Genomic DNA, 24,860 nt, shown 5'->3' with positions numbered 1-24,860 from the left:
AGGAAATCCAGGCAGTCTAATCAAGGAGCACTGAGTGACTATTTTTTGCCTTATCATCCAAAGTGGTGGAAACGGAGAAGGAATTATCAGGCTTCTGCAGATTGCTGGGCTGGAATTTTAATGGTAATAATCGGGTTTCTGATGGTATATCTTCTCCGCTTATCTTTCCCATTATCTCCTCTTATCTGTCCAGTCATCATAGCAAATTAATGGTGCTCTTTCAGCGTCGCCTTTTTATCGCTGCCCGGAGAGCACCCAAGGGGAAAGAATAAGCAAAATATTAAAATACTGCATAAATCACAATTTTAGATAGCAGGGAACTGTACGCAGTAAAAGAAAAAAAAAAACTGTGCCCAACAACCTTTTTGTCCTTTAAATTGACTGTCTTCAGAGTTTCTGGTATAAGCTGACTTTTGCTTGTCATAGTTGCTCTAAATTGGGTATGTTTTATCACCAGTGCCAAAGCTTTATTTTCAAATTCTGGATGCTTCCAAGTTTTAAATGCTGTTTCAGTAGTGGCATGAAATGCTATTGTTTCAAAAAGCATCTTTCTGATATTTTCCAAACTTATATTTGATGGAGAATATCAAAAGCAACAGTGTTATTTGTAATAAAAATAAAATGCTGCACTTCCTATAAACTACTCAAATTGGAAGGAGAGACCCATCATAGTAATGACTTTGAGTGTCAAGACAAACTTCTCCATCTGCAAAACGGCCTCTTATGCTAGGACAGGCAAAAGGAGACAAATGTGGATAGGCTGCAAGCGAAATGACTTTACAGTTAGTCAAACTACATTCAAGTACTCTAACTGCCCCCCCAAAACAGCTATTCGATAGCACTGTTCTAATATAACAATTCAAAGACCTTTAATTTTTCATTTTCCTTAACAGGGCAAGGGGAGAAGGGTGTCCATATTAGCATAGATTATCACTGTGACCCCAAATTGAATCCAGTAAAAGTCTAAAATGCATGTATATTAATAACACACATGCATCCATCTATCGCAGGCAGTGATGACTGTGAACAAACATGTAAATATAATATTTGTTCACTTTCAAATGAGAGAAATTTCAAGCATTTTTGATAGTTAATAAATCACAGCATTCAAATAAGCCACTAAAATGTTTTATGACCTATAACACAAGTGTAGCATCAGCAATTAGTTCCAACGCTTTAATCTTCAATTATACGAGGTGGACATAGAAGGATAGAAAAAAAAATTTAATGTAGCTAATTGAGAAGATAACAAAGTATTCCCAAGTAGAATCAGATGGTCTTTGTGCCATACAATCAATTATTATTAATTATTTATTAACAATCTAGACAACCATGAACTAAAACGCACTTGCATTTAATAATGTTTATAATCATTTCTTATAATAAGCACAACTTTGTACTACAAAATGCAACATTTTAACAGAGGGACCCAATCAATTTAGTACCAAAAAGTAAAGGCAATTAGTTGAAACCATGAATAATCACTCTGAAAAAGTTAAAGTCTGCAAGAACGGTATCCCTACTTGATTAAAACTGCTTTGAGCCAAAAGTTAGGTCCAGCCCTTGCTTTAACCCAAGTTGCACAGAATAAGAACCGAAGTATAAGAGAAGAAATCCACTAAATAAAAACTAGAGAGTCATGTCTGAGAGGCAAGGATTGTATATGTGTATAAAGATCTAAATACTTAACTAGAGCAAACTGCTTATAACCTGGACCCCATTTCACGCCAGTTAAGTTGATTGATAAGATTTATTTTTAAACTGCACCAAATAAAATTTTCAACCTTGAGAGGCAGGGTGAGTGTGGCTAATAACCAAGGGGGAGGGAGTACTATTAAAGCCTTACGCTAAAATTACACGATAATCAGTTTTTAACTAGTTGCCAGACTTCAAACAACACGAAGAAATGGACGCATCACAAGCCTGGCAAAAAATAAACTATTAAGGCGGTTTCTCCTTTTCGGCCAAAGCGTTGAAGACGTGTCGCAGGGCGACAAAACACCATTGGAGGAATTTTCCCCAAGACAAGAAAAGTTGACCGAGTTGAGCTCTGCGAGCGTGTGTGTTTCCTGTGTGTTTCGGACAGGTGCCTCCCGCCCGCTGTGTCCTCTAAGCACCACCCAGGCCCTCAGGGGCTCAGGGCTTGGGGCACGCTCTCCCCCGCGCACCCGCCGCCTTGAACTCACAGCTTCCGCGCCGGGAAGTGACGGGCGGCCCCTCCCAGCGAGGCCGCCGCGCGCCTCCAGGGCCAGAGGTAGACCGACTGCCCCTCGGCGGAGCGTCCCGGCGATGCGAACGGGACGGGTCCGGAGCCCCCGGCGCGACCAGCCCGCCGCAAGCCCCCGGCTTGCAGGGCGGAGGCGCACTGACCCCGCTGCAAAGGCGCGAACTTTTACACCTACTTTTTGTTTCGCTTCGGCTCTGGCGTGGCTCTTGGCACCGCCCAGGATCGGGACCCAGACACGGATTTTCCACTGCCTGGGGACGTTGCCTTCCTCGCCCCGAGGTCTCCACCAGCTTTTCGGAGAACTAAGTTCTCACCCTCGTTGCTAAAAGTGGTCCCCAAGAGCAGCACCACGTCAATCGCAACAACAACGACAACAACCACAATAATAAAAATCTCCTCAATGAGTGGGGCTGCCCAGTCGGCTAGACGATAAAGCAGCGCTGGCTAACTGCGTCCGGGGGTCGGAATTAAAAAGAAACCCGGGAGCGCGAAAGCTGAGCCGAGCAAAAGTGAGCTGTTCGGCGCAGCCTCTTTCTTGCCCGGCGCTCGGCTGTCTGTCTGTCTGTGACTGACTAGTTGTCCCTCCAGGTGCTCAGGCAAAGTTTGACAAATCCGGGGCACCGGGAGCGGATTTCCCCGAGTCTCCCTCCCTTTCCCGGCCCGCGCGCCCCCCTCCCCAGAAATAATCCACCCACTCCCGGCCTCGCGTGCAAACTTACGTTTGATCTGCCGGGGTTTGCTCTGCTTTCGCCGGGACATCTCGGCAGCGGCCGCTGCCACCGGAGCTCCCGCGGTGCCCGCGGTCGGGGCTGCCGCTCCCTCGGCTCCCGCCGCTCGCGCCGCCGCCGCCGCTGGCCAGGCTCGGGCCGCCGCCGGCCGGACTCCAGGTGCCCCGGGCGCGCGGTATCCGGGCGCTGGGCTCCTCCGGGAGCCGCGGATCCACGTTTGGAGATGAACAGGCAAATGAGAGGAGAGAGGGGGGCAGAGAGAGAGTGACAGTGGGGAGGGGAGGGGGGAGTGGGAGAGCGATTGAGGGGGCAGAAAACGGGAATTTACAAACGAATGGACAGGGAGAGAGAAAAGGGGAAGGGGGGGACGCGAAAAGAAAGAAGGAAAAGAGAAGAAGGGAGGGAAGGGAAAGCGAGCAGAGGGGAGAGGGGGAGAGATGGGGCGGAAGGCGCGGGAGGAGGAGCGCGCTCGCTCACCCCTCTCCCCGGCTTGCGGGGCAGATACTCGAGCGCCGCCGCAGCCGCCGCCGCCGCCGCCGCCGCCGCCGCGCTCCGGGCCGCGCAGCTCTGGCTCTGCCGCGGGAGGTGGCGAGGCGCGGGAGGGAGGGGCGCGCCGGGGCCGTGGGGAGGGGAGACTATTCCATCAGCGAAAGGAGGATTGGCTGCATCCAAAGCCAGTCCGGATGCAAACTAGGGCCCCGGCCTCGGTCGGGTGGGGTGCAGGGGAGCGCAGTGGGGGATTGGGGGGGTAGGAGGTGCGGGGAGGGCTTGGAGGGGGGCCACCTTCTGCAGTTGTCACCGCGTCAACTCTTGGCAGCTGTCAGAGCACCCCTCCCCCTCTTCCAGGCAACTTCTTCCAACAGCCCCCTCTGATGGACCCCAACTCTCCTCTCTCACGCCTCGCCCATACAGCGAGGCACAAAGAAATCTCAGTCTCTCCATAAACTTTGTGCTTCCAGTTATGCCGCCCCCTCCCCTAGCCTACACCCCCACCCTGCCAGCTTCTTGGCAGGAAGGTTAGGCCACTGGCAAAATCCTCAGCGAGAGCCAGCTGATCACAAATGCCAACTGTGTGTCTTGGGGCCAGTTAAGTCCTCTCATCTGCCCCAGCTCTCAGGAGACCATTTCATTGCTCTCAAGGTTCCCAGGAGACCGCTGCGGACACGGACCATCCTCTACTTGGCCCGCAAGGATGGGTTGCTGAGCGGAATCCCAAAAGCGCTCTTTCTCACCTCGAATTTTCATTTTTAGATTGTAAAAAATCCGAATTTGGAGACAGGCAGATATTTTTCACACATCAAAAAGCAGGACCATCAGCTAGGTGATTAGCCCCAGGTGGGAAATGAGCCATCTCTAATGAGAATACTGACTTTCTGAAGAAGTCTGTGGAAGTTCTGAAGTCCTACCCCAGCCCCATGACCTTTCGTTCGTTTAGTTCTTCTGCCACAGGGAAGCAGCCAGCGACTAATGAAAGATTTGATCTTGCAATAATTTCCCAAGCAGGTAAGACCCAATAACTATTTTGTGGTTCTTTAGCTTTCAAAGTTTTGTTTCATTCTTACTCCATTGTTGTATGTGTAGTATGTCAGAAACTGCAAGCCAGAAGAAGAGCAAATTTTGAAGTGGTTTGCATAGTTATTATTTTGGCCAAGTTAAGCTGCGTGAGTTTCTCATAGTTTCATATACACTGAATATTAAATATGTTCTCCCGGGTGGGCTGGAAGGAGCTTCTACCCAAGTGACAGTGGAACTGGCCGATTTATGTAATCAGTATTTACTAATGAACTCCACAACAGTTAACATGTATCCCCCAGATACTGCTGACTCCTCCCCCTCCACCACCACCAGGTTGTGAGAGCACCCATTCTGATCTGAAATTGTGCCCCACTTTGTTTGGTTGACTAGCATTCATGTGAGCCCCACCAAACTCGTTGCTCTAAAAGGGTCTGGGGGTCAGCAGAGAGCCTGGGCTGATTGAGCATAATGCGGGAGGGACTGTAATCGCTGTCATTTATAACCCCATCAGGACATCTTCCCGAAGGTGTAAAGAGTTGCCCTGTGAAAGGTATGGCTGGGAGAATCTTAATACAGAGCTAAAGACCAATTGTGAATTTTATTACATTACCATTAGTACTATTACCATATGAGGTTGTAAGAATACATGGTCCTTTGCAGTGGAAAATGCACTAAATGACAAAGTCTCTCCCCTGAAGAACCAAGAAATTAAAGCCCTAAGTACCACGAAAAGCAGGGTTATTTGTGTTTGTGTGCGAAATGAATAAGCAGACAGAGAACCACAGATTTTTGCCTCCTTAATTTTCAATTCATTACAATTAAATTGGTGTGCTTAGAATTGGATGTATTATACATTATGTTTCCTTTTTACAGAACTGGCTGACTTTTTATATAACCCAAAAGGAATGCCCATTGGAATTAAAATATCATAACAGTTAGTGTTTCTTTTGGCATTTGAAATGGTTAAATATGCAAAGAAAAAGAGAAACAAATAAATCTCAGCTAAATATTCAGTTTGAAAGCTGAAAAGAGCAAAAGTCAGGGAATTCAAAGCAAGACTGATAAACTAACCAGACTGCATTATTAGAAATAGATACAGTTTATCTAAATTTATAAATATATATATTAATGATGGTCAATATGAATGAATTAAACTAAGGAATACTATTACATCTTGTGTTTTCTCATCATTTTTAATGAGAATGTTAATGATATTTAAAGTTCAATTTTTCTTTTTCTAGTTTAACTCGGTAAGGTTATAAAATAAAAAGACAGCAAAACCTATAAGCAATTATCTCTGTCCAAATGGATATAGCAGCTCAAACCACAGCTACATGACTATCAAACAATGATTATGAAAACCACAATTGAGAAAAGCATCAGGGAATGATATTGCGAAACCACAGCAACGAATGTGCCTATGATATTGAAAACCACAATTCACAACTAATACCCTGGGTATCGCAAATTATTATTTAACTATAAATTTGAAAATGTATAAGTAACAGCACAAAATAATTTCTCGCTTACTTAAAAATGAATTATTCATTTTCTAGACTCACTGATTTCATCTCTACATAATGGTTCGTTTTGAAAAGTTTCTGCTTTCAAAGACGAATTATTTTAAATCACATATGTAAGTTACTTTAGAAGCAGGAAATATGCAACTTTTAATAACATTTCCTCAAAGCCTAAAAGAATTGTTCTGAAATCAATTTGAAATAAAGAAACATCTACCTCGGTCTGGCTTTCTTTGTAAAGTTCTTCAGGAATGAAAAGGGATGGAGTTGAAATTGTTGACGGAAAAAAAGCTTGAAACAGTCTATATACTTTCAATGAGAATATAGTTGTATACATTCTTAAATAGTCATTTTAGCTAGAAAACATACATCTGACAGTAAAAGGAGATGCCAGTACCAAAACTGCTTTAATAAGCAAAATCAAATGTTTATTTACAAATGAATAAAGCAATATTCTTTGCAAGTTATAGGGTTGCCAGGTTTAGAAAATTAAAATATAGGATGTCCAGGTAAATTTGAATTTCAAATAAGCAACAATAGTTTTTTTAGGATAAGTATGTTCCATGTGATGTTTAGTACATACTGATCCTAAAAAAATAATTGTTACTTATCTGAAATTCAAATTTAACTGGGTATTTTATATTTTATCTGGCAAACCTACAAGTTTAGCATTTTAGCATTTTCACAAATTTATGATCGTTAATAATGTTGTTTATAGAAAAGGCAGAGAAACCCTAAAGTGCTTCCTACTGACACAGATATATTTAATTCTTGAACATCATATTATTTAGGAAAGGCAAGGTAGAAGGAATAAACTTCTATACAAAAAATTCTTTATTTGGCACAGTACAGAATTGTGCTCCCAGTGTAAATGGATTGCATTCATGTATGTCTTACTCTTGGATTTGTTTTTTAAATGTGTTTTTTTCCTCCAAGGGATCAGCAAATTGATAAAGCAACCTCCCAGGCCACATCTTATTAGGCAGCAAGCTGCTTTCTTTATTATGGGAGTAAACAATATTCAAAAGCTTCAGAAAGACTTAATTTTTTGCCCTTGTATCCTCACCAGAAATTGCATTCAGTTTATCTGCCTTGATTTAAGATTGTGACACTGAATTGAACAAGAATGCAGTATGAAAATAGTGTTTAGTATTTGTGTATCTTTATAATTTCAGCAGTTTAAAAATAAAAATCAACAAATTCATCTAAATGGCATTGCTGGGTTATAACTATGAAGAGGACTATCTGTTTACTTGCAAAGGAGCCAAGGGCTTTGAAAACCTTCAGTCGGTCTAGATTGGGGGTTTAACTTGGGCTTCACAGAGACCGTCAATCCCTTGAAAGATGTATGTGTGTACGAAAAATTTTCTAAGGAGCAGATCTATTGAATTCATCAAATTTTCAAAAATATCTGTGAAAAAACATCTGTGAACCAATATGAGTTAAGAATGAACCAGTTATGTGTAAATTTTTGTGATATACTGAAAACCAAAATGTGGATGATTTAAGATTTTACTCTTTGCAATCATCTGTTATGTCCAATTACTACTCTGAGAGAAGAGAGTCATAGGATGAACTCTATTACAAAAAAAAAAAAAAAAAAAGCTCTTTATTGCTAAGGTTGTATAATGTGCAACATACCTCCAAGTATAAAATAAATATTCAAGGAGTAATGCCCCAAATTTTAGTAGACATCTGTTGATTTTGCATGCCTACCATCGTTTTCTCTTCTTCTGGTAATAATGCTGTGATATCTTTTGAAGAACTGCTCCTCCTCATCCACGATTTGGTCATGTGATGTAAGTATGGCCTTCCCCAATACCTCAATCCCTGACCAACCAGAATATTCCAGGTGTTTGCCTATAGTGATTGACTCAATGGCCCAAATTGTTTCTATGAGAGTCAGTCCCGGAACTTTTTCCTAAAATCTCTGAGGAAAAGGTGCTGTTTTTCTGCTGGGGTTGTTACGCTGGGGGAATGCAAACCTAATATTACTGTTGGCCATCTTTGCTGGAAGAATCTGTTAAGAATGATGCCGACACAGAGGACTACTTTGATCTGATCTTGTGTCAGGATCTGATTTTTTGGAAATCCAAACTAAGACACCCATCAACATTCCAATATTGCTTTGTTTTGGACCCATCAACATTATCTATGTGTCTACGTAAATATTAGAGTCTTGGTCATTTCTATCATATTTTATCTTCATCTATTTGACCAGGCTAACCCCTAAGCATCTTTGTAGTCTTAGTATAGATGTTATTTTTCGCAAGAAGACGTCACTGACCTCCCAACTTCTGAGTGAGATACCTTTTCTCAGTTGCTTCCAGAACACCTTCTTTGTCTGCAGAGCATCACTTGTTGCATTGTATTACGTTGGCAGTGTAATTACATATAAATCCAATTCTCACCAACCCCCTCCCTGCCCCAATACACCGAACTAGATAGGAAGGTTTGTGAGAGCAAGAAACATGCCTGTATTTTTCAGAATTACATCCCCAGTTTTGGGCACATAGAAGGTCCTAACATAATTATTGAAAGAAAAAGTAAATTCCCCTGTCTTATCTGGGGACTCCTACCATTCCCAGTTTTCATGCACATCATCGCAGGTACAGGAGATAGCAGCCATGTTCTTCTTACAACATGACTCCATGCTCCTGATGGTGGATACTTGGACCAAGGAGAGTATCAGACTCAAATATGACCAATCAAATTCCTCCCTTAGGAATTTAGAGTTAGTGTCAAGAGTTTCACCCTTACATGAGAAAGAGAAGTACAATCTCTGGAATAATGGCATGGTTATCACCATGTGAACAGAGCAACAGTGATAGTTTGTCAGTAGAGAGAAAAAGAAGTAAAACAAATGTCCTGAGGTAAGCAGAGATGGGAATATGAAATGACATCCCACATCCCGTTCTAGCCCCTTCATAGGCTGCAGCAGCACGTCTGCCCTTGACATCACTGAAATAATTATGTCTCCTCAAAATAAATTCCTTCTTACCTTTATATTTTAAATTATTTTTGTCCTAAATTAACGTTAGTTGATTCCTGTTACATTCAAGCCAAAAGAATAAACTAAGACAAAAATTAGCAATCTATCACTTCAGTTTGCTTGACTGAATATTTGAATACTTAGAAATATCAATTTAACTGAATTTTCTACTTTTCTTCAGAAAAGTTGTATGAAACCACTGTATTAGTCTGGGTTCTTCAGAGAAACAGAGCTAATAGTATAGATATATATAGAGAGAGAGATTGAATATAGGGAATTGGCTCGCGTAGTTACAGAGGCTGAGAAGTCCCAGGATCTTCAGTTGACAAGGAGAGCCATGGAATAGTTTAGTCTGAATCTGAAGGCCTAAGAACTGGGAGAGCTGATGGTTTACGTTCAAATCTAAGACGGAATGTGAAGGCAGGAGAAGACCAATGTCCCAGTTAGAAGACGGTCATGCAGAGAGAGGAGTTCTCACTTACTCAGTGTTTTTCTTGTAGTCAGACCCTTCAGTGGATTGGATGAAGCCCACCCGCATTGAGGGGGGTGATCTGCTTTACTCAGTCTACGAAGTCAAATGTTAATCTCATCCAGAAACACCGTCACAGACACACCCAGAAGGTTTAACCAAATATCTGGGCAACCCATGGCGCTGTCAAATTGACACATAAAATTGACCATCACAAGCACTTTTGATGATTTTCTTTTCCCCAAGCAACCCTGAAATGACAAAGAACTCTTATGAATGTTAAGTGGATGCGTCTATAATTTTAACCTAGATAAATAAGGATCTTATCAATTACTGATTTGGGGCATTCACTTCAATCAGGGGTAACTCTTGGGAAAAAAGCTAGCAGTTTCAAATTCAGAGTTCCTCAAGGGCATGATGATCAACTGACATGCACATCTATAACCCTCCTGATTTCATATATTCTGGCCCCAGATGTTTGATTTTACTTTCAACTTTATTTTACCACATTTGAATAACCATCTAACAGATTACCTTGCACATAAATTTTATGAATGTTGTTATAATTTGCATAAATGATGTTTATACTTCTGTGGCAGATTTTATTTTCCAACCTATAACTTTTGCCCTCAATTCCTAAATGCAAAAGAAGAAATTAAACAGCTTTTTAAGAACACTTGCTATGTGTATAGACCTAACCAAAGCACTTATCTTTGCTTTTATCTACTTGCCAAAGGGTATTAAAATAATGCATTAGGAGTGAATTTAGGGTGAATTGAATTGCAGGATTATGAATAACAATGAAAGGGCATACTGATAATGGAATCATCTAAAAGAAGCTGAAAAGGATAATTATATCACTTTCAAAATGTAACGTGTTGAAAGTTAAACTATATGGCTAATATACTCCTTTAAAAATTATTTTTATTTTTATTAAACAAATAGATATACGTAGGTTTAAAGGTCAAATAGATTTTCAAGGCTCATAATGAAAGTTAGCAGTTTCTGGTCCTACTCAACATCCCAATGACAACTCCTGCTCCCAGAGGGATAATCATTGTCAAATCTTTTTAGCCAATTCTCCTAATGCTCACCTCATATTTCTAAATGACATGCTTTACTACTTTTAAAAAAATTTACTTTTAATTTTAACTTCAAAAGACTTTTAAGAACTTTTTAAGTTTTTTAAAGATTTACTCTCTTAGCATCTGTCAAGTATATTATACAGCATTGTTAACTGTAGTCACCATGCTTTACTTTAAATCCCCAGGACTTATTCATTTTGTAACTGGAAATTTGCACCCTTTAACCAACATCCTTCTATTTCCTCCACACCACAACCCATGGCAAACACCATTGTATTCTCTGAGTTCTATGAGTTCAACTTTTCTAGATTCCACATATAAGTGAGATCATACAGTATTTGTCTTTCTCTGTCTGCCTTATTTCACTTATCATAATGGCCTCAAGATTCTTCCTTGTACTCTCAAATAGAAAGATTTCCTTCTTTCTCATGGGTGAATAATATTCCAGTGTGTGTATCTGTGTGTGTGTGTGTGTGTATGTATACATATACATATATATACCACATCTTCTTTATCCATACATCTGTAGGCAAACACTTATGTTGTTTCCATATCTTAACTATTGTGAATAATGTGGCAATGAACATGGGGGTGTGGATATCTCTTCAAGATGCTTATTTCATTTCCTTTGGATATATATTCAGAACTAGGATTGCTGGATTACATGGTAGTTCTATTTTTAATTTTTTGAGGAATATTCATGTTGTTTTCATAGTGGCTATACCAGTTTAGCAGTGCACAAGGATTCCCTTTTCTCCACATCTTCACCAACACTTTTTATCTCTTGTCTTTTTGATATAGCAATTCTACCACGTATGAGGTGATATCTCATTGTGGTTTTGATTTGCATTTCCCTAATGATTATTGATGCTGAGAATCTTTTCAAGTATTGGTTGGCTATTTATAAGTCTTCTTTGGAAAAACGTCTTTTCAGGTCCTCTGCCCATTTTTTTTTTTTTTTTAAGATTTTATTTTTTTTCCTTTTTCTCCCCAAAGCCCCCCGGTACATAGTTGTATATTCTTCGTTGTGGGTCCTTCTACTTGTGGCATGTGGGACGCTGCCTCAGCGTGGTCTGATGAGCAGTGCCGTGTCCGCGCCCAGGATTCGAACCAACGAAACACTGGGCCGCCTGCAGCGGAGTGCGCGAACTCAACCACTCGGCCACGGGGCCAGCCCATCTGCCCATTTTTTTTTTAATTGGACTGTTTGATTTTTTGCTATTGAGTTGTTAGAGTTCCATGTGTAAGGCCTTAAAGCTGAAGTGAATCTCTTATAGGCAGCATATAGTTGGGTGTGTTTTTTAATCCATTCAGCCACTCTCTGCCTTTTGATTGGAGAACTTAATCCATTTACTTTTAGAGTAATTGTTGTTAAGTAAGGACTTACTAATGCCATCTGGTTAATTGTTTTTTGGGTTTTTAATGATTTCCTTGTTCCTTTCTTCCTTTCCTGCTGTCTTTCTTTGTGAATTGATGATTTTCCAAAGTGGTATGTTTTGATTCCCTTTTCTTTACCTTTTGTGTATCTGCAGCAGTTTTTTTGCTTGATTACCATGAAGCTTACATAAAACATCTTATACATGTAACAGTCTGTTTTAGCTGATAGCAACTTAACTTCAGTTCATACAAAAACTCTACTTTTTTATTCTCCTTTTTAATTTTTTTGATTTCATACTTTATCTCTTTTGATATTGTGTATTCATTAACACATTATTATACTTATTGTTATTTTTAATACTTGTATGCTAAAAACCTTTTGACTACCATTGAATGGTTAGCACAGTACCATATACAATATTAGGTTATTCTGACTTTTACTATATATTTACCTTTACTAGAGTGCTGTATATTTTCGTATGTTAATAATTAGTGTCCTTTCACTTCACCTTGAAGAATTACTTTCAACATTTCTTGTATTGTAAGACAGGTCTAATGGGGATGAACTCCCTCAGCTTTTGTTTGTTTATGAATGTCTTTATCTCTCCTTCATTTCTGAAAGACAATTTTGCCAGATAAAACATTCTTGGTTGTCAGGTTTATTTTCTTTCAGGACTTTGAATATATCATCCCACTGTCTCCTGGCCTATAGGGTTTCTGCTGAGAAACCCTGCGCCAGTCTTATGTGGGTTCCATTGTAAGTGATAAACTTCTTTTCTCTTGCTTTTAAGATTCTCTCTTCATCTTAAATTTTTGACAGCTTTATTATAACGTGTCTTAGAGAAGATCTTTTTGACTTGAATTTGTTTGGGAACCTATGAGCTTCATGACCATGGATGGCCAAATCTCTCCCCAGAGCTGGGAACTTTTCATCCATCATTTCTTAAAATAAGTTTTCTGCACCCTTCTCCACTTCTTCTCCTTCTGAAACTTAAATAATTTGCAAATTGGTTCTTTTGATGATATCCCATAGATCACATAAGCTTTCTTCACTCTTTTTCATTCTTTATTCTTTGTTCTCTGAATGGATAATTTCAAAGATTCTGTCGTCTGTTTCTTAGATTCTTTTTTCTGCTTGATCCCTTTTGTTATTGATGCTCTCTATTGCATTTTTTATTTCATTCATTGTATTCTTCACCACAGAACTTTTATTTGATTCTTTTTTATGATTTCTATCTCTTTGCTAAACTTCTCATTTTGCTTTTGAATAGTTTTTCTGGTTTCATTGAATTGTGTTTCTGTCTTTTCTTGTAGCTCACTGAGCTTCTTTAAAACAGCTATTTTGAATTCTTTGTTGGGTAATTTTCAGATATTTAAGTCTTTGGGGTCAATTACTGGAAAATTATTGTGTCCTTTTGTGGATGTCATGTTTCCTTAATTTTTCATGTTTCTTGAAATATTGCATTGCTATCTTTACATTTTAAGTATCAGTCACCTCCTCCAATCTTTCCTGACTGACTTTGGAAGGGAATTACCTTTCTTCAGGCCTACTAGGGATTCTAAGGCTTTCTCAGACGTTCTTTGGGTATGCTTTCTCCACACATCATACTCTCTCTTATGGCAGATTAGATACACTTGTACACTTTCTCTCCATCCTGCTGCACAGCAGGCTGATTACTGACAGCCTCTCTTTTGCTTTCCCAAAGGCAATGTTAATTGTTCAAGTTTGTGGGCTCTTTCTGGCCTGCAGATTCGGTCCAGCTTTCTGCATGTGCTCACTAGCTGTCTGCTAAAGCTTGCTTTTACTACCCAGAAGCACAAACAGAGAACTGGCCATAAGGTGGAGGCGTGAGTGGGTGTGGCATGCAGCATGCTGTGGTACCCATGGACCAGTTGGGGCATCTACTGGTGAGGCATCCCTGCAGCTATGGGGCAGGCCTCTCAATGGAGTCCATGATGTGGTTAGTAGGATCCATCTTCCTTTGTTACACTTTGAGCCCTGGCTGCTATTCTCCCAGCAGCTTCCCACCCCCTAGTCCTGCAGCTCGTGACTCAGTATTCTGGATGGGGTAAGAGAGAAATGGGCCTCTGACAGCATCCCACACAGCTAGGAAAGCTAGGCACTCACTCACATGCTGTCATTTTTCTCCATAGGAGAAATTACAGGCTTTCTTGGCACTGTGCTGTGCCACTTTGGGAGAGGGGTTATGTGGGTAAAATCAAGCTGTTCTTCTTACCCCTTTCATTTATCCAGTCATGGATTTTTTGGCTCCAACAGTGTGCTGGAACTTCTCTGGTGGATTCCTGGACTTCCACAAGGGCTCTCTTGTCCATGGGTGATTGCCTAAGTCAGTATTCTCCAAAGATCCCGGACCATGGGCAAGAGGGCCTATAGCTAGTTCACAGGCCACTTCAGGATCCACAACCAGGACCAAGGTCCATTCCCCTATTACCCAATGCACAGGTGGATGAGACTCCTGGATCCTTCAGCATACAGTGCTGGATCTCACAACTTCCACAAAGGTACTCTTTCTGCAGATGGTTACTAAATTGTTCTTGATTGGGGGATACAACAAGGGACATCTTATTCAACCATCTTGCTGTCATCACTCACCTACCTCAATTTTTAAACCCTGTGGTTCACTGAGTTCTATTTCCAGTGTTGTTCTAAGAAGTCTGACACCATTATGTTTCCTTATCCACTGAATGTAGCCTACTTCTTTCCACCAGTCACGCTCTGGAAGCTTTCAGGATCTTCTCTATGCCTTCAGTCTTCTGAAATTTCCTAATATGAAGTCCCATCTCTCCACTTACTCAACTGTGCACTTGTCAAGCCATTTCAATCTAGAAACTTGTGGCTAGCCGTCAGTTCTGAGAAATTTCCTTGTATTCTTTCTTTCCCTGGAATTATATCTTGGGCCTTCTTGAATGTATACTACTGTTTTCTTTTCTTTTCCTCTTTCTATGTCTTTGGCCACTTTTGTTATTTTCTGGAAAATTTCTTTAGCTTTTTCTTCCAAATCTTGTTAGTGATTGTTTTAGGAATTGGCAAGGGACCCAATTCTGCATAAGGAGGCTTTTAGGAGAGTCATGTATTGCTTTTAAGAGAAAATCATGGGGACTCTGTTTCTTTCTCTCCTGGAAATAGACAAGGAAGAATATTGCATCACTTACTTCTGTCATCCATTTTTGACAATGAGGAAAGCTATCTCTAAAACAAAGCTAACCCACAGAGGAGTAAATAACAAAGAGAATAGCATTTAAATAAAGCTGAAGCCTGATCATACTAGGCTTGGCATCTTCTTTGCTTTTAAACTTCCTGTTATATGAACCAATAAGATTTATTGTTTAAGACAGTTTGCTTTTTGTTGCTTAAAACTTAAAGCATATTAACTGATGCTAAGTTGTAGAAAAGTCTTTTATCTTTCATTCTTGAGTCACATGGATTAAGGAGGAGTGGGAAATATGGATGGGGAATAGGATTGGTGTAGTTTAGTAGTCTAGACTTTCAGTTTAGCGAACAGCCTCACTTCCACTGCCATTGTACCTGCCAGTTCTAAATCTTGTCCCTCTTTGGTGTGTCATATGCACAACATAGTACTAATGTAGTGTCTGGAGACAGAGTATCTGGGTTCAAATCTTGACTCTACCACTTTTTTTTTTTAAAGATTTTATTTTTTTCCTTTTTCTCCCTAAAGCCCCCTGGTACATAGTTGTATATTCTTAGCTGTGGGTCCATCTAGTTGTGGTATGTGGGATGCTGCCTCAGCGTGGCTGGATGAGCAGTGCCATGTCCGTGCCCAGGATTCGAACCGATGAAACACTGGGCTGCCTGCAGCGGAGCATGCGAACTTAACCACGTGGCCACAGGGCCAGCCCTTGCTACCACTTTTTAACTAGGTAATCTTTTGCATGCTATTAAATGTCTATGTGCTTCAGTTTACTTATATTTAAAATGGAAATATAATGATATCTACTGCAGAGAGTAGTTATATTAAATGACTCATTATATTTAAAGTGCTTGACATGTAGAAAGTGCTGTTTAATTGTTAGCTATTAACAAATTACTCCAAATCTTTTCTCCTCTTCTTTTTTAGTGACAGAACCCTAATCTTGTTCGAGATGTTCAGTTAGAAGTACTAATTTTCAGAGATTACTTTTTAGTTAGATTTGGTTGTGTAATTCCATTCAGGCCAATAAAATGCAAGCAGAAGTCTACTGGATGAGGCTTCGAAAGAACCTCAAATATTTTTGCTCAAAAACCAGAATGCATCTTTTCTCCTTGGCCCTTTCCCTTCTTCATACCTGGAATGAGACATGATGCTTGGATATGGAAGAGCCATCTTGCAATCATAAGAACAGAATCTCCACACTTAATAATGCAGTTGGAAAGGAGAAGAAGCCAATTTTGATGACTTCTCTTAGCCGTATATCAGCCCTGAACTGATTCTGGAATTCTTACTCTGTGAGGAGAAATAACACCTGTTTGCTGAGCACTCTATTTGGGCTTCTGTTGCATACAACCCAAGGCAACTCTAACTGCTACCCCAGGGACCTTCTGGGCAGGCTGGTGCTCTCTTCTTGCCTTTCCAAATCTTGGTTTCAGAGAGGTAATTTTGTTATTCTGCTTTATACTTCAGTAGATTTCCATCCTCTTTTCACGTGTTAAAAATTATTTAGTTATTTACAACTAATGACTTCTTCCTATCCTCCTTCCCTTTAAAGGTTACTCCTTTTCCATCCTTGTATTTTCTTCTCTAGAGGGAAGGGAAATAACAGTAATACCTATCCCAGGGACTGTGAACTTTAATGCTTTCAGAGGCCATGGGCAATGTGAAAAAAATGGAATATCCAGATAGAAGATATAGAGATTGGTGAGGACTATGGAGACATGGAGAGTATATGTCTCTGTTAAAGGTATTTAAAGACAATTAAAATAAATATTGTACCACTCAAAGAATATAGGCCTGTAGGCCCAGTCCGACTATAGGCTGCAATTCTACAAATTCCGATTCTGATTTAAAGACATATAGGGACATGAAAGAACTCTCATACTTACTGACCTGTGATGCACTTTCTCACTGAAACGTAATGATCGGTAACAAAGCAATACACTATTAAGGCCTTTTAAAATTAAAAGTGTATGTAGCTAAAATAGTTCCACTTGTTTCCTTCTAAATAGTTTTTCCCCTTTTTGGTTTTTGGCTCATACAGAAGATAATGCAGTAACTCTAACATTACACTCAACAAGCAAAATAAACAAACAAAAATCCTCTCTGTGGGCGTTGCTATGGCTTTGGAAGAAAACCAACTGTAGGCAAAAATGTAAGATAGCAAAATATGCATTTCCCATCCCCATCCCTCCTTAGTTTCTTTCCTCTCCTTGCCTTAATATATATGTCAAGGAATTATTTTAATGGCCTTGAGGCTTGTAAAACACGTTAAAACTCTAACAAAGCAGTCTTTCCTAATGAAACCCAGTTTCTGCACGTAAAACACTGGTGAGTGCCTTGCGTTCCTGAAAGACTGCATCTAAATGGAACCAAGCAGAGCCCAGGCCTATGCTGCTCCCATTTCCTACAGAGATTGCAGTGGCAGTAAAGGCTGGATGTGGTTTTTCTGTTGACTGGTCAGGTCTTCGGTCCTACACACTTAAGCTGCACAGATAAACATTTTGCCAGCAAGGAAACTGAGGTTCAGAATAAGTTCACACAGTGAGTGGAGAGGCTAGAATTCTTTCCATGCACTGCCTAATTAGAAAGATGATGGAGTTTCCCTTAGGTCATTCAAGCTCCCCTAATAACGGACGGGTAAGAAATTTGGCCTCTTAAACAAATGGGCAGTGGACTGGACTGATAATCGGGAAGCTGGGATTCTGGTTTAGACTTACCAGCTTGGAGAATTTTACTGATCACTGAGCCTCAGCATTCGCATTGGTAATCATCGCACTTTTTTTTTCAGATTGTAAATTTGATGCCTCCATAATTCTAATGTTAGTTTTAGTACTATATGTTTGACTGTGAATTTCTACATAGTAGGAGCTTTGTCTAAATATTTGTTTTGTGTAGTACTTACACGCCTAGACGGACCTTGAAAATATACTTGATAATGTTGCAAATTTGTCAGATTTTAAATGTATGTCCCTTATTACTTTTTCATGTCTAATATGTTGAAGAACTCTATACAGGAAAGATCCAAACAATCGTGTCTTTGGAACAAGTTTCACTGAGAAGTCCCAATCCAGATGTCTGGATAAAGAGAACGTGAACTTTTATCATGTTTTTGGCAGTTGTGGGAAATAGAGCCCTAGTTTAATTTAATACACAGTATTACCTTAGGATTTTCACAAGATAGATAGATGCTCATTAGAATATTTGGCAGAAGGAAATTTTGAAACATTTAGGATCAGTCACTTAGTTCAGGACTTCAGACCAGAGGGTTTTTGTACATATGGCTACAAAATTTTGTTTAAATATTTCCTTGGTAATGTAAAGTTTGAATTTCCAAACCAAAATATATTGACCAATAATAGTTTGTGTTTCAATTATATTCCAAACCCAGTTTGGGCTTAACTTTTAAGTCCGCATTTCCTGTAAAGGATATGCACTGTCACATGCCACACAACATCCTGTTACCCTGTTTTCCCAGGCTGGCAGGAAACTGTCCACTACTGATGTCTGCAATGGGGAGACACTGCTCCCTGATCCTCTGTGATAAAATTTAATGTCATCTGCGTGGACTACTTAGAAGAGACTATCAGGAAATATTGAGTAGTGCCCTTTTTTTTTTTTAATGATGAGGTAAAAATCTCTGTTCCAATGAAATGTAACAAAACCCAGACTTTCGTATTTAGGATACCATCCCAGTGTTTGAAATATCACCTTCTCTCATCAATCAGTAAGTAGATGTACATTGTGAGTCTGCTATGTGCCTATGTATTCTCGGAACTAACTTTGTTACTTGGAAAAAGTAAATTTTTCTCTTTTAATTTTTTCAAAATTTTTGCTACTAGTCATAAAATAGACCTGGTCACAGTCTAGTTATTGTCTTACCACAGTGGCTGAAATGCTACAAAATAGAGATTTATTTAAATTAAAAGCAAATAACTTTGTGAGAGCCAATCATTTATACTCTAATGTTAATTATTACAATTATAATTTTACATTTTTATAACTGGATGAACTGGAAACACTAAAAGGAGTAAAAAATAAGGAAAGGGGAATCGATTTTGTATTTTCAACAGCAAGAAGACAGTGCCAGTTGGACTACAAAGTAGGATTTGGGCCTACAATTCACTCACTGATTGCTTGATTCATTCATATATTCAGTCAAATATACTTCCTCAGTATTTGTAATGTGCCACGTCTCTTCTAAAGGCTGGAGATAGAAAGACAAGTTGCAGCCGGAAACAAGATGACAATATTTAATAACTGTGTTCCAGGGAAGGCAGATGATCATAAGATGAGAAGAGCAGAAAGCTGAGCAAAAGGGAACCCAAGTTAAATATTGACTACTCAGATATTTGGCCTCGGGCCAACCCTGCTTTCTTTCATGATGGCACTTTAGTCAGAGTAAACACAAGCAAGTGTGTAATTTAGAATAAGAACAAGCAAACAGAATCATATCTTTCAACCTTTTACCAACAACTGTTATTTCTGTATGTACTTCTATAGTTTCAATAAAACAATCTGATTGCAATAACAGTTTATTTGGCAATATCTGTGACCGAAAACATGCCTTAATGTTTCTTTAGTATAGCTATAGGTTTATGGCTCGCCGCATTGTAAATGATATGGAAGGTTCCCCTTACTCAAGTAAATAACGATATAAAATATCAATAAACACAGAAAATGATGAAGGTATTGATTTTAATTAAATGAATGCCTCAATGATTTTTCCTCAGTCTCATTCTTTTCATATTTATTTAAGCCTACCATGGCTTCTTTTTTAACAGTGTGAAACAATTTTGCAATAGAAGACACCATAGTTTTTACGTAGCTGTAACACGGAAAGAAACCTACTTTAAGACAACCTTTTTAAAGGTATATTCTTCTCACCTGGTTTTCCCTGTTCTGTTATATCTAATTATTTATTGCTATATTCAGAAAACAGAGGGTATCTTGAATTCAGGGAAATAGGAAGCAACAGAAAGATTTCTTGAGATCACTGTAATACAGCAGTTTGCTATGCATTAACTTAGGCATAATCATGCCCAGTAAAGAGTAAAGAATGCACATTTAGTTCCTAACATTAATATCTAGATCTTGTTCATGAAGAGACTGATGAGAACCTTAGGCACTATGTAAATATGTAACGTAAGAAATACTTCAATAAAAATATTACTTATTAATGGGTTATTATATGTTATGGGTTGAATTGTGTCTCCCTCAAATTCACATGTTGAAATCCCAACCTCCCAGTACTTCAAAATGTGACCTTATTTGGAGATAGGATCTTTACAGAGGTAATCAAGTTAAAATGAGGTCATTAGGATTGGTACTAATCCAATATGACTGGTGTCCTTTTAAAAAGGAGAAGTTTGGAGACAGACACGCACACAGGGAGAACGTCACATGAAGATGAAGGCAGAGATCCGGGTGATGCTTTTACAAGTCAAAGAATGTGAAGGATTTCCAGCAAAATACCGGAAGCTAGCTGAGAGGCATGGAACAGATTCCTCCTCCCAGCCAGTTTGTGATCCTTTGTTATGGCAGCCCTAGCAAACTAATAAACTGGATCTCTGGTCTAATACTCTCTTCAAAATATTGCCTACTCTTTGTTTATTGCTCTCTAAATGACTTCTGTCTGGTTTTGTGACTCTCTGTGACTGCTAGTATTAGTAATAACAACAATAATAATAGTAACAGCTAGTTTTTTGAGCAGTTACCACATCCTAAGCTCTGTTTTGATCATTTCTGCCCCCCTGAGATCAATGGGAATGAAGGAAAGATTTTTCATATGGAAAGAGTAATTTTATTACATTATTAAGATTTAATGATTAATAGTAAGTATGTTTATTAAGCCACTGAGGGTTTGGGGATGGGTTTAAAGGAGCTTATGTTACTTACTCTAATCCAGAAATTGTTACCTTTAAATGAGATGCTGCTCCAAGAAAATCTGAAAATATGAAGCCTTAAGGTAAATGGCATGTGGTGAGGAAACTGATACTTAAGGCTGGGAATATGGCAAAAGCTTTGCTAAAAACCACTGCCTACTCTAACTTAGAAGGAAGATTACATACCTACTGATCATTTCCAGTTAGATGTTGAAATGTTTCACAGCGCTAACGTGTGTTTTCTATTATCAGTTGCATTTCACGAAGTGTTACCAAGAAACAACAAGCTCAGGGAAGAATTAGTCTGCTTGCAAGCAAAAAAGAACAAGAGTCCAGGAATTCAAGGTCTTTTAGGGTTGGAAAACCAAACCACTTGTAGAGGTTGAACTAAAAGACTTTGAGTGACAACGCACAGTAAGAAAAACTTTCCAGTTGAATAAATGGACTTGGGGCAAAAATTAGAGTAGGGTGTGACTTGACCCTTTTTGCTCAAAGAATCCAATAACAACCACCATTAAGTTGATTAGGAAAGAGGTATGAGGGTGGAGGAAGTAGCCATGTAAAATAACTTTGAATATTATTTTTAGGAAATAAATTTGGGTATGAGTTCTGTCAACGAGAAACCGGATGAAGCAAATAGATCAGAAGTCTACAAAGTTTTTGAGGGAATTGTATGGTCAAGGAAACCACAATGCACTGTTAAAAAAAGTCTTTATTTTAAATTCAAATACTAACATGCATTCTTGTATTCCCACATCCAAAAAGGGCATGTTTTCCCAATTCTTTTCAGATGTGGCTAAGGAGAGTAATGACAAGGAGGAGGTTCCAAGAGGTCATAGCCTGGGGCTACAGAGAAGAAATGACAAGGTAATTCTTCCCAGATAGTAGAAATAAGGCCTAGTACAGCAACTTTTTCCTCCCTACCCTACCTTCACCTCAGGTGTGAGACTTTCACAGCATCTGTGCAATGGTATTTCACAATTACATTGACTGCTATGTATCTCCTGTTCTTCCCCTTCTCGATTCAGAATATTTATTGTAGACATCCTGTGTTTGGAGGTGAGGTGGGGGGGGCAGATAACTTGTCTTTTTGGTTCGCAGATCTCTTGCCCATGAGGAGCCACATATGAACCTGAAGGACAGGACAGTGATCCTGGTCCTGAGATGGATGCAGTGAATGGAGGCATATCAGATTACTATCTCTGGAGAGGAGGTTGATGTGAGTTTGTTTGATATATGAGAGGAAGAAAGAGGAATAGTGACAGAGATTTGGTTGATCAGAATTTGGGCTAGGGCTGAGACTATGCTATGTGTTGAACACACTGTTTTCTCTTTTTGGGCAGATAAGACAATTGCATATGTTATGCTCCCTGAAATTAGATTACGGCTGTGTGACTTAGTTCAGGTCAATGGAATGTAAGCAGAAATAGCGTAAAACAGTTTTAGACCAGCCCTTAAAACAATACTGCACAATTCCCTATTCCGATATTCCCCTTCAGTGTTAACCTTGCACATTTTTTCAGACGTACTAAAAGATAGAAGCACCTTTGGTCCCTGAGTTACCACTTAGAGGGGATCTGCTCAAGAGAGCTGCCTGACCTGTGTTAGACTGTGACTTCAATGAAAAATAAACAGAGATTCTGAGGTGTATTTCTTACTCTAGACCAGCCCAGTCTATCCTGCCTGAAAACAAATATCCTAAGGACATTATAACTCATGCCAGGCCAATTTCTATTCAATAGTTTGCAATCAGGTGAAAGTCTAGGGCAATTTAATCCAAAATACAGCTAGGCTTTGCACCCTAATTTGACAATCCAACAAGAGTACCATCTCCCAAATTACCCTGGGTAATAACTGTTCTAGTTTGCAGTTTCTCTGCTCACCATAGCTAATGTTTCCCCAAAGATTAGAGACAAGGAATGCTATAATTTCTATACCCATCACTGTTACATTTTTAAGATATTTTATAGTGTAGCCAGAAGATCTGTTTGGATCTATTTGATATGTCTCTCAGCATCTGAGTTTCCATGAGTTGTTCTCTACATTTTCCTAAATAGGGACCAGCCTCACTAGCTGTCCTTCTTTCCTCCCAGAATCTGGAAGGGAAATTCAGATACAGATATCAAAAAGACCATACAGTTAAAGAAAACCATCAATTCTTACTCCTCTTTGATGGCCTCTGATTTGGCGTCCCTTTTGCTTACTCTCCCAGGGCGTTTTCTGTGACACATGAAAGGTAGGAAGGAGCATAAAATGATGCCAAAGTTAGAACTAGCAACAAGTCTGGAATTTGGCAAATAGTTCTCCTCACTACTTTCCTTACTCTCCAATGGTTCTAGACTGGAGGCATGATTTTCTCTTTTTCCTTTGAAAATGTTTGCTTTCATGTTTTAAAACTGGTTTCTGAGACTCTACGTGATGAGAGGGCAACCTTTTTCATATGCATTACATTTTCTCTCATGTGCCTTTCTCCTTTTGACTTTGCCTGTTCTTATGGTTTGATTTTTCTTTGTGTTTTTGTAGGAAAGGTCTTGTCTACTTCAAGATAATAAAAATATCCACCTCTTTTCTACCTAGCTAATTTTATTTCTTAAATTTTTATAAATTTAAATCTTTGATCCATCGGGACTTAATTTTTATATAAAACATGAGATATAATGTCAGGTTTTTTTTTTCAAATGGCTAAATGGTAGTTCTGAAAATTTATTTTGAATAATATAGTTTTGTCTGTTCCCCTTTAAATTTATTATTCCCCTGTTAAATTCCCATTTGTACTTATTCTTATTTCTAGCGTCTCTAAACCTAAATCTGTTTTTCTTTTCGCCTTTCTTATTTCACTGAAAAGCAACACTGTCCCTTCTTTTGCTCAAAAAGGGAAATTCAGATTCTTGCATTTTGATTTATAGAGTTTTTTGTACCTTCCTTTTCATAATTTTCATGTTAACTCTAGCTAAGAAACATTTTTTCAAATATGCATCCTACTCCCATTCATTATTTTGGGACCCATCTGTTTAGATCATGACGAAAGCCTCCGTACTAGTTTCTCTTTCTTCAGTATTTGCATTTTTACCCACTCATCCTTTAGATGGTTTCCAGAGATATAATAAAGCATTGACCTGACCATGGCACTGCTATACTTAAATGCATTATATGTCTATGCAATACCAAATTCCTTAGCATTTTAACATTCTTCCCCTTCATCTTCATCTTAGCTGTCTAGTCTTGTCTCACAGTACAAACCTTGTGTTAATGTTCTTTTGGGCTGCTCTCTATGCACTGAACATGCTCTACTCTTTCTCATCTCCCAACATTTGCCTTCAATCCACTTTTCCTCTTTTGTCTGTCTGACATGTCCCTGTACATGCTTCATGACCTATCTAATTGCTAGTTTTATTTTACCTTCCCAGGTATTCCATTTATGTCCTCATTCACTTTAAATAAGCTTTCATAATATCTATCACAAAATATTATAGTTACTTATTTGAATAGCTGCCCTTGAGGAGAGTTATCTTCTTATCCATATTCTTATCCACCACATCTAGCAAGGTACGTGCCATGTAGCATGTGTTCAAAATAGTCTCTCAAATTGAATTCAAAGGGGAAGAAAATCTCTAGTAACTTTTGAGCATTTTTTAAGGTAACAGCATACATTCCATTTACCCCATCCCAATCAGTTTTCTGTTGGATGAATTACCTCTTCATCATTGCTTATAGTCTTGGTGGAGGAATAATTCCAGGTCCCTCTCTCCCACGACTTGAGATAATGGACCCAGTTTCTTCTCTATGCTTTTTGGAACAACCAGGGAAGGGCATGTGAATGACACAAGGCTCAGAGTGAATGATACAAGGAACAGAATTAATTATACAATGACTGAGGAGCTGCCTGGAGGTC

At 39.2% G+C, this 24,860-nt stretch overlaps 1 protein-coding gene and 1 long non-coding RNA gene across 7 annotated transcripts in view; one reads left to right on the top strand and one right to left on the bottom strand.

Annotated features, from left to right (window-relative positions):
• The window catches only part of ZFPM2 (zinc finger protein, FOG family member 2), a 440,124-nt gene extending 436,528 nt beyond the window's left edge, over positions 1 to 3,596 (bottom strand). For 2 of the 4 annotated variants that reach the window (XM_008520784.2, XM_008520785.2), the window contains exon 1: positions 2,947 to 3,596. In XM_008520784.2, coding sequence (XP_008519006.2) covers positions 2,947 to 2,986 — 40 coding nt within the window. In that variant the 5' untranslated portion in view covers positions 2,987 to 3,596. The other 2 variants (XM_070630801.1, XM_070630800.1) reach the window with 2 other exon arrangements.
• A 358-nt stretch (positions 3,597 to 3,954) lies between these two features.
• The window catches only part of LOC139085094 (uncharacterized), a 101,634-nt gene continuing 80,728 nt past the window's right edge, over positions 3,955 to 24,860 (top strand). The window contains exons 1-3 of one of the 3 annotated variants that reach the window (XR_011543132.1): positions 4,050 to 4,458; positions 21,759 to 21,835; positions 22,070 to 22,187. This is a non-coding gene — a long non-coding RNA (uncharacterized lncRNA). Of the gene's footprint in view, positions 4,459 to 21,758; positions 21,836 to 22,069; positions 22,188 to 24,860 lie in introns of all 3 variants that reach the window. The other 2 variants (XR_011543131.1, XR_011543133.1) reach the window with 2 other exon arrangements.

Source organism: Equus przewalskii, chromosome 8, assembly GCF_037783145.1.
Source record: "Equus przewalskii isolate Varuska chromosome 8, EquPr2, whole genome shotgun sequence".
Taxonomy (NCBI): Eukaryota; Metazoa; Chordata; class Mammalia; order Perissodactyla; family Equidae; genus Equus; species Equus przewalskii.
The sequence above is the reverse complement of the archived record's forward strand: the minus strand, read 5'-3'. Positions and strand labels throughout refer to the sequence as shown.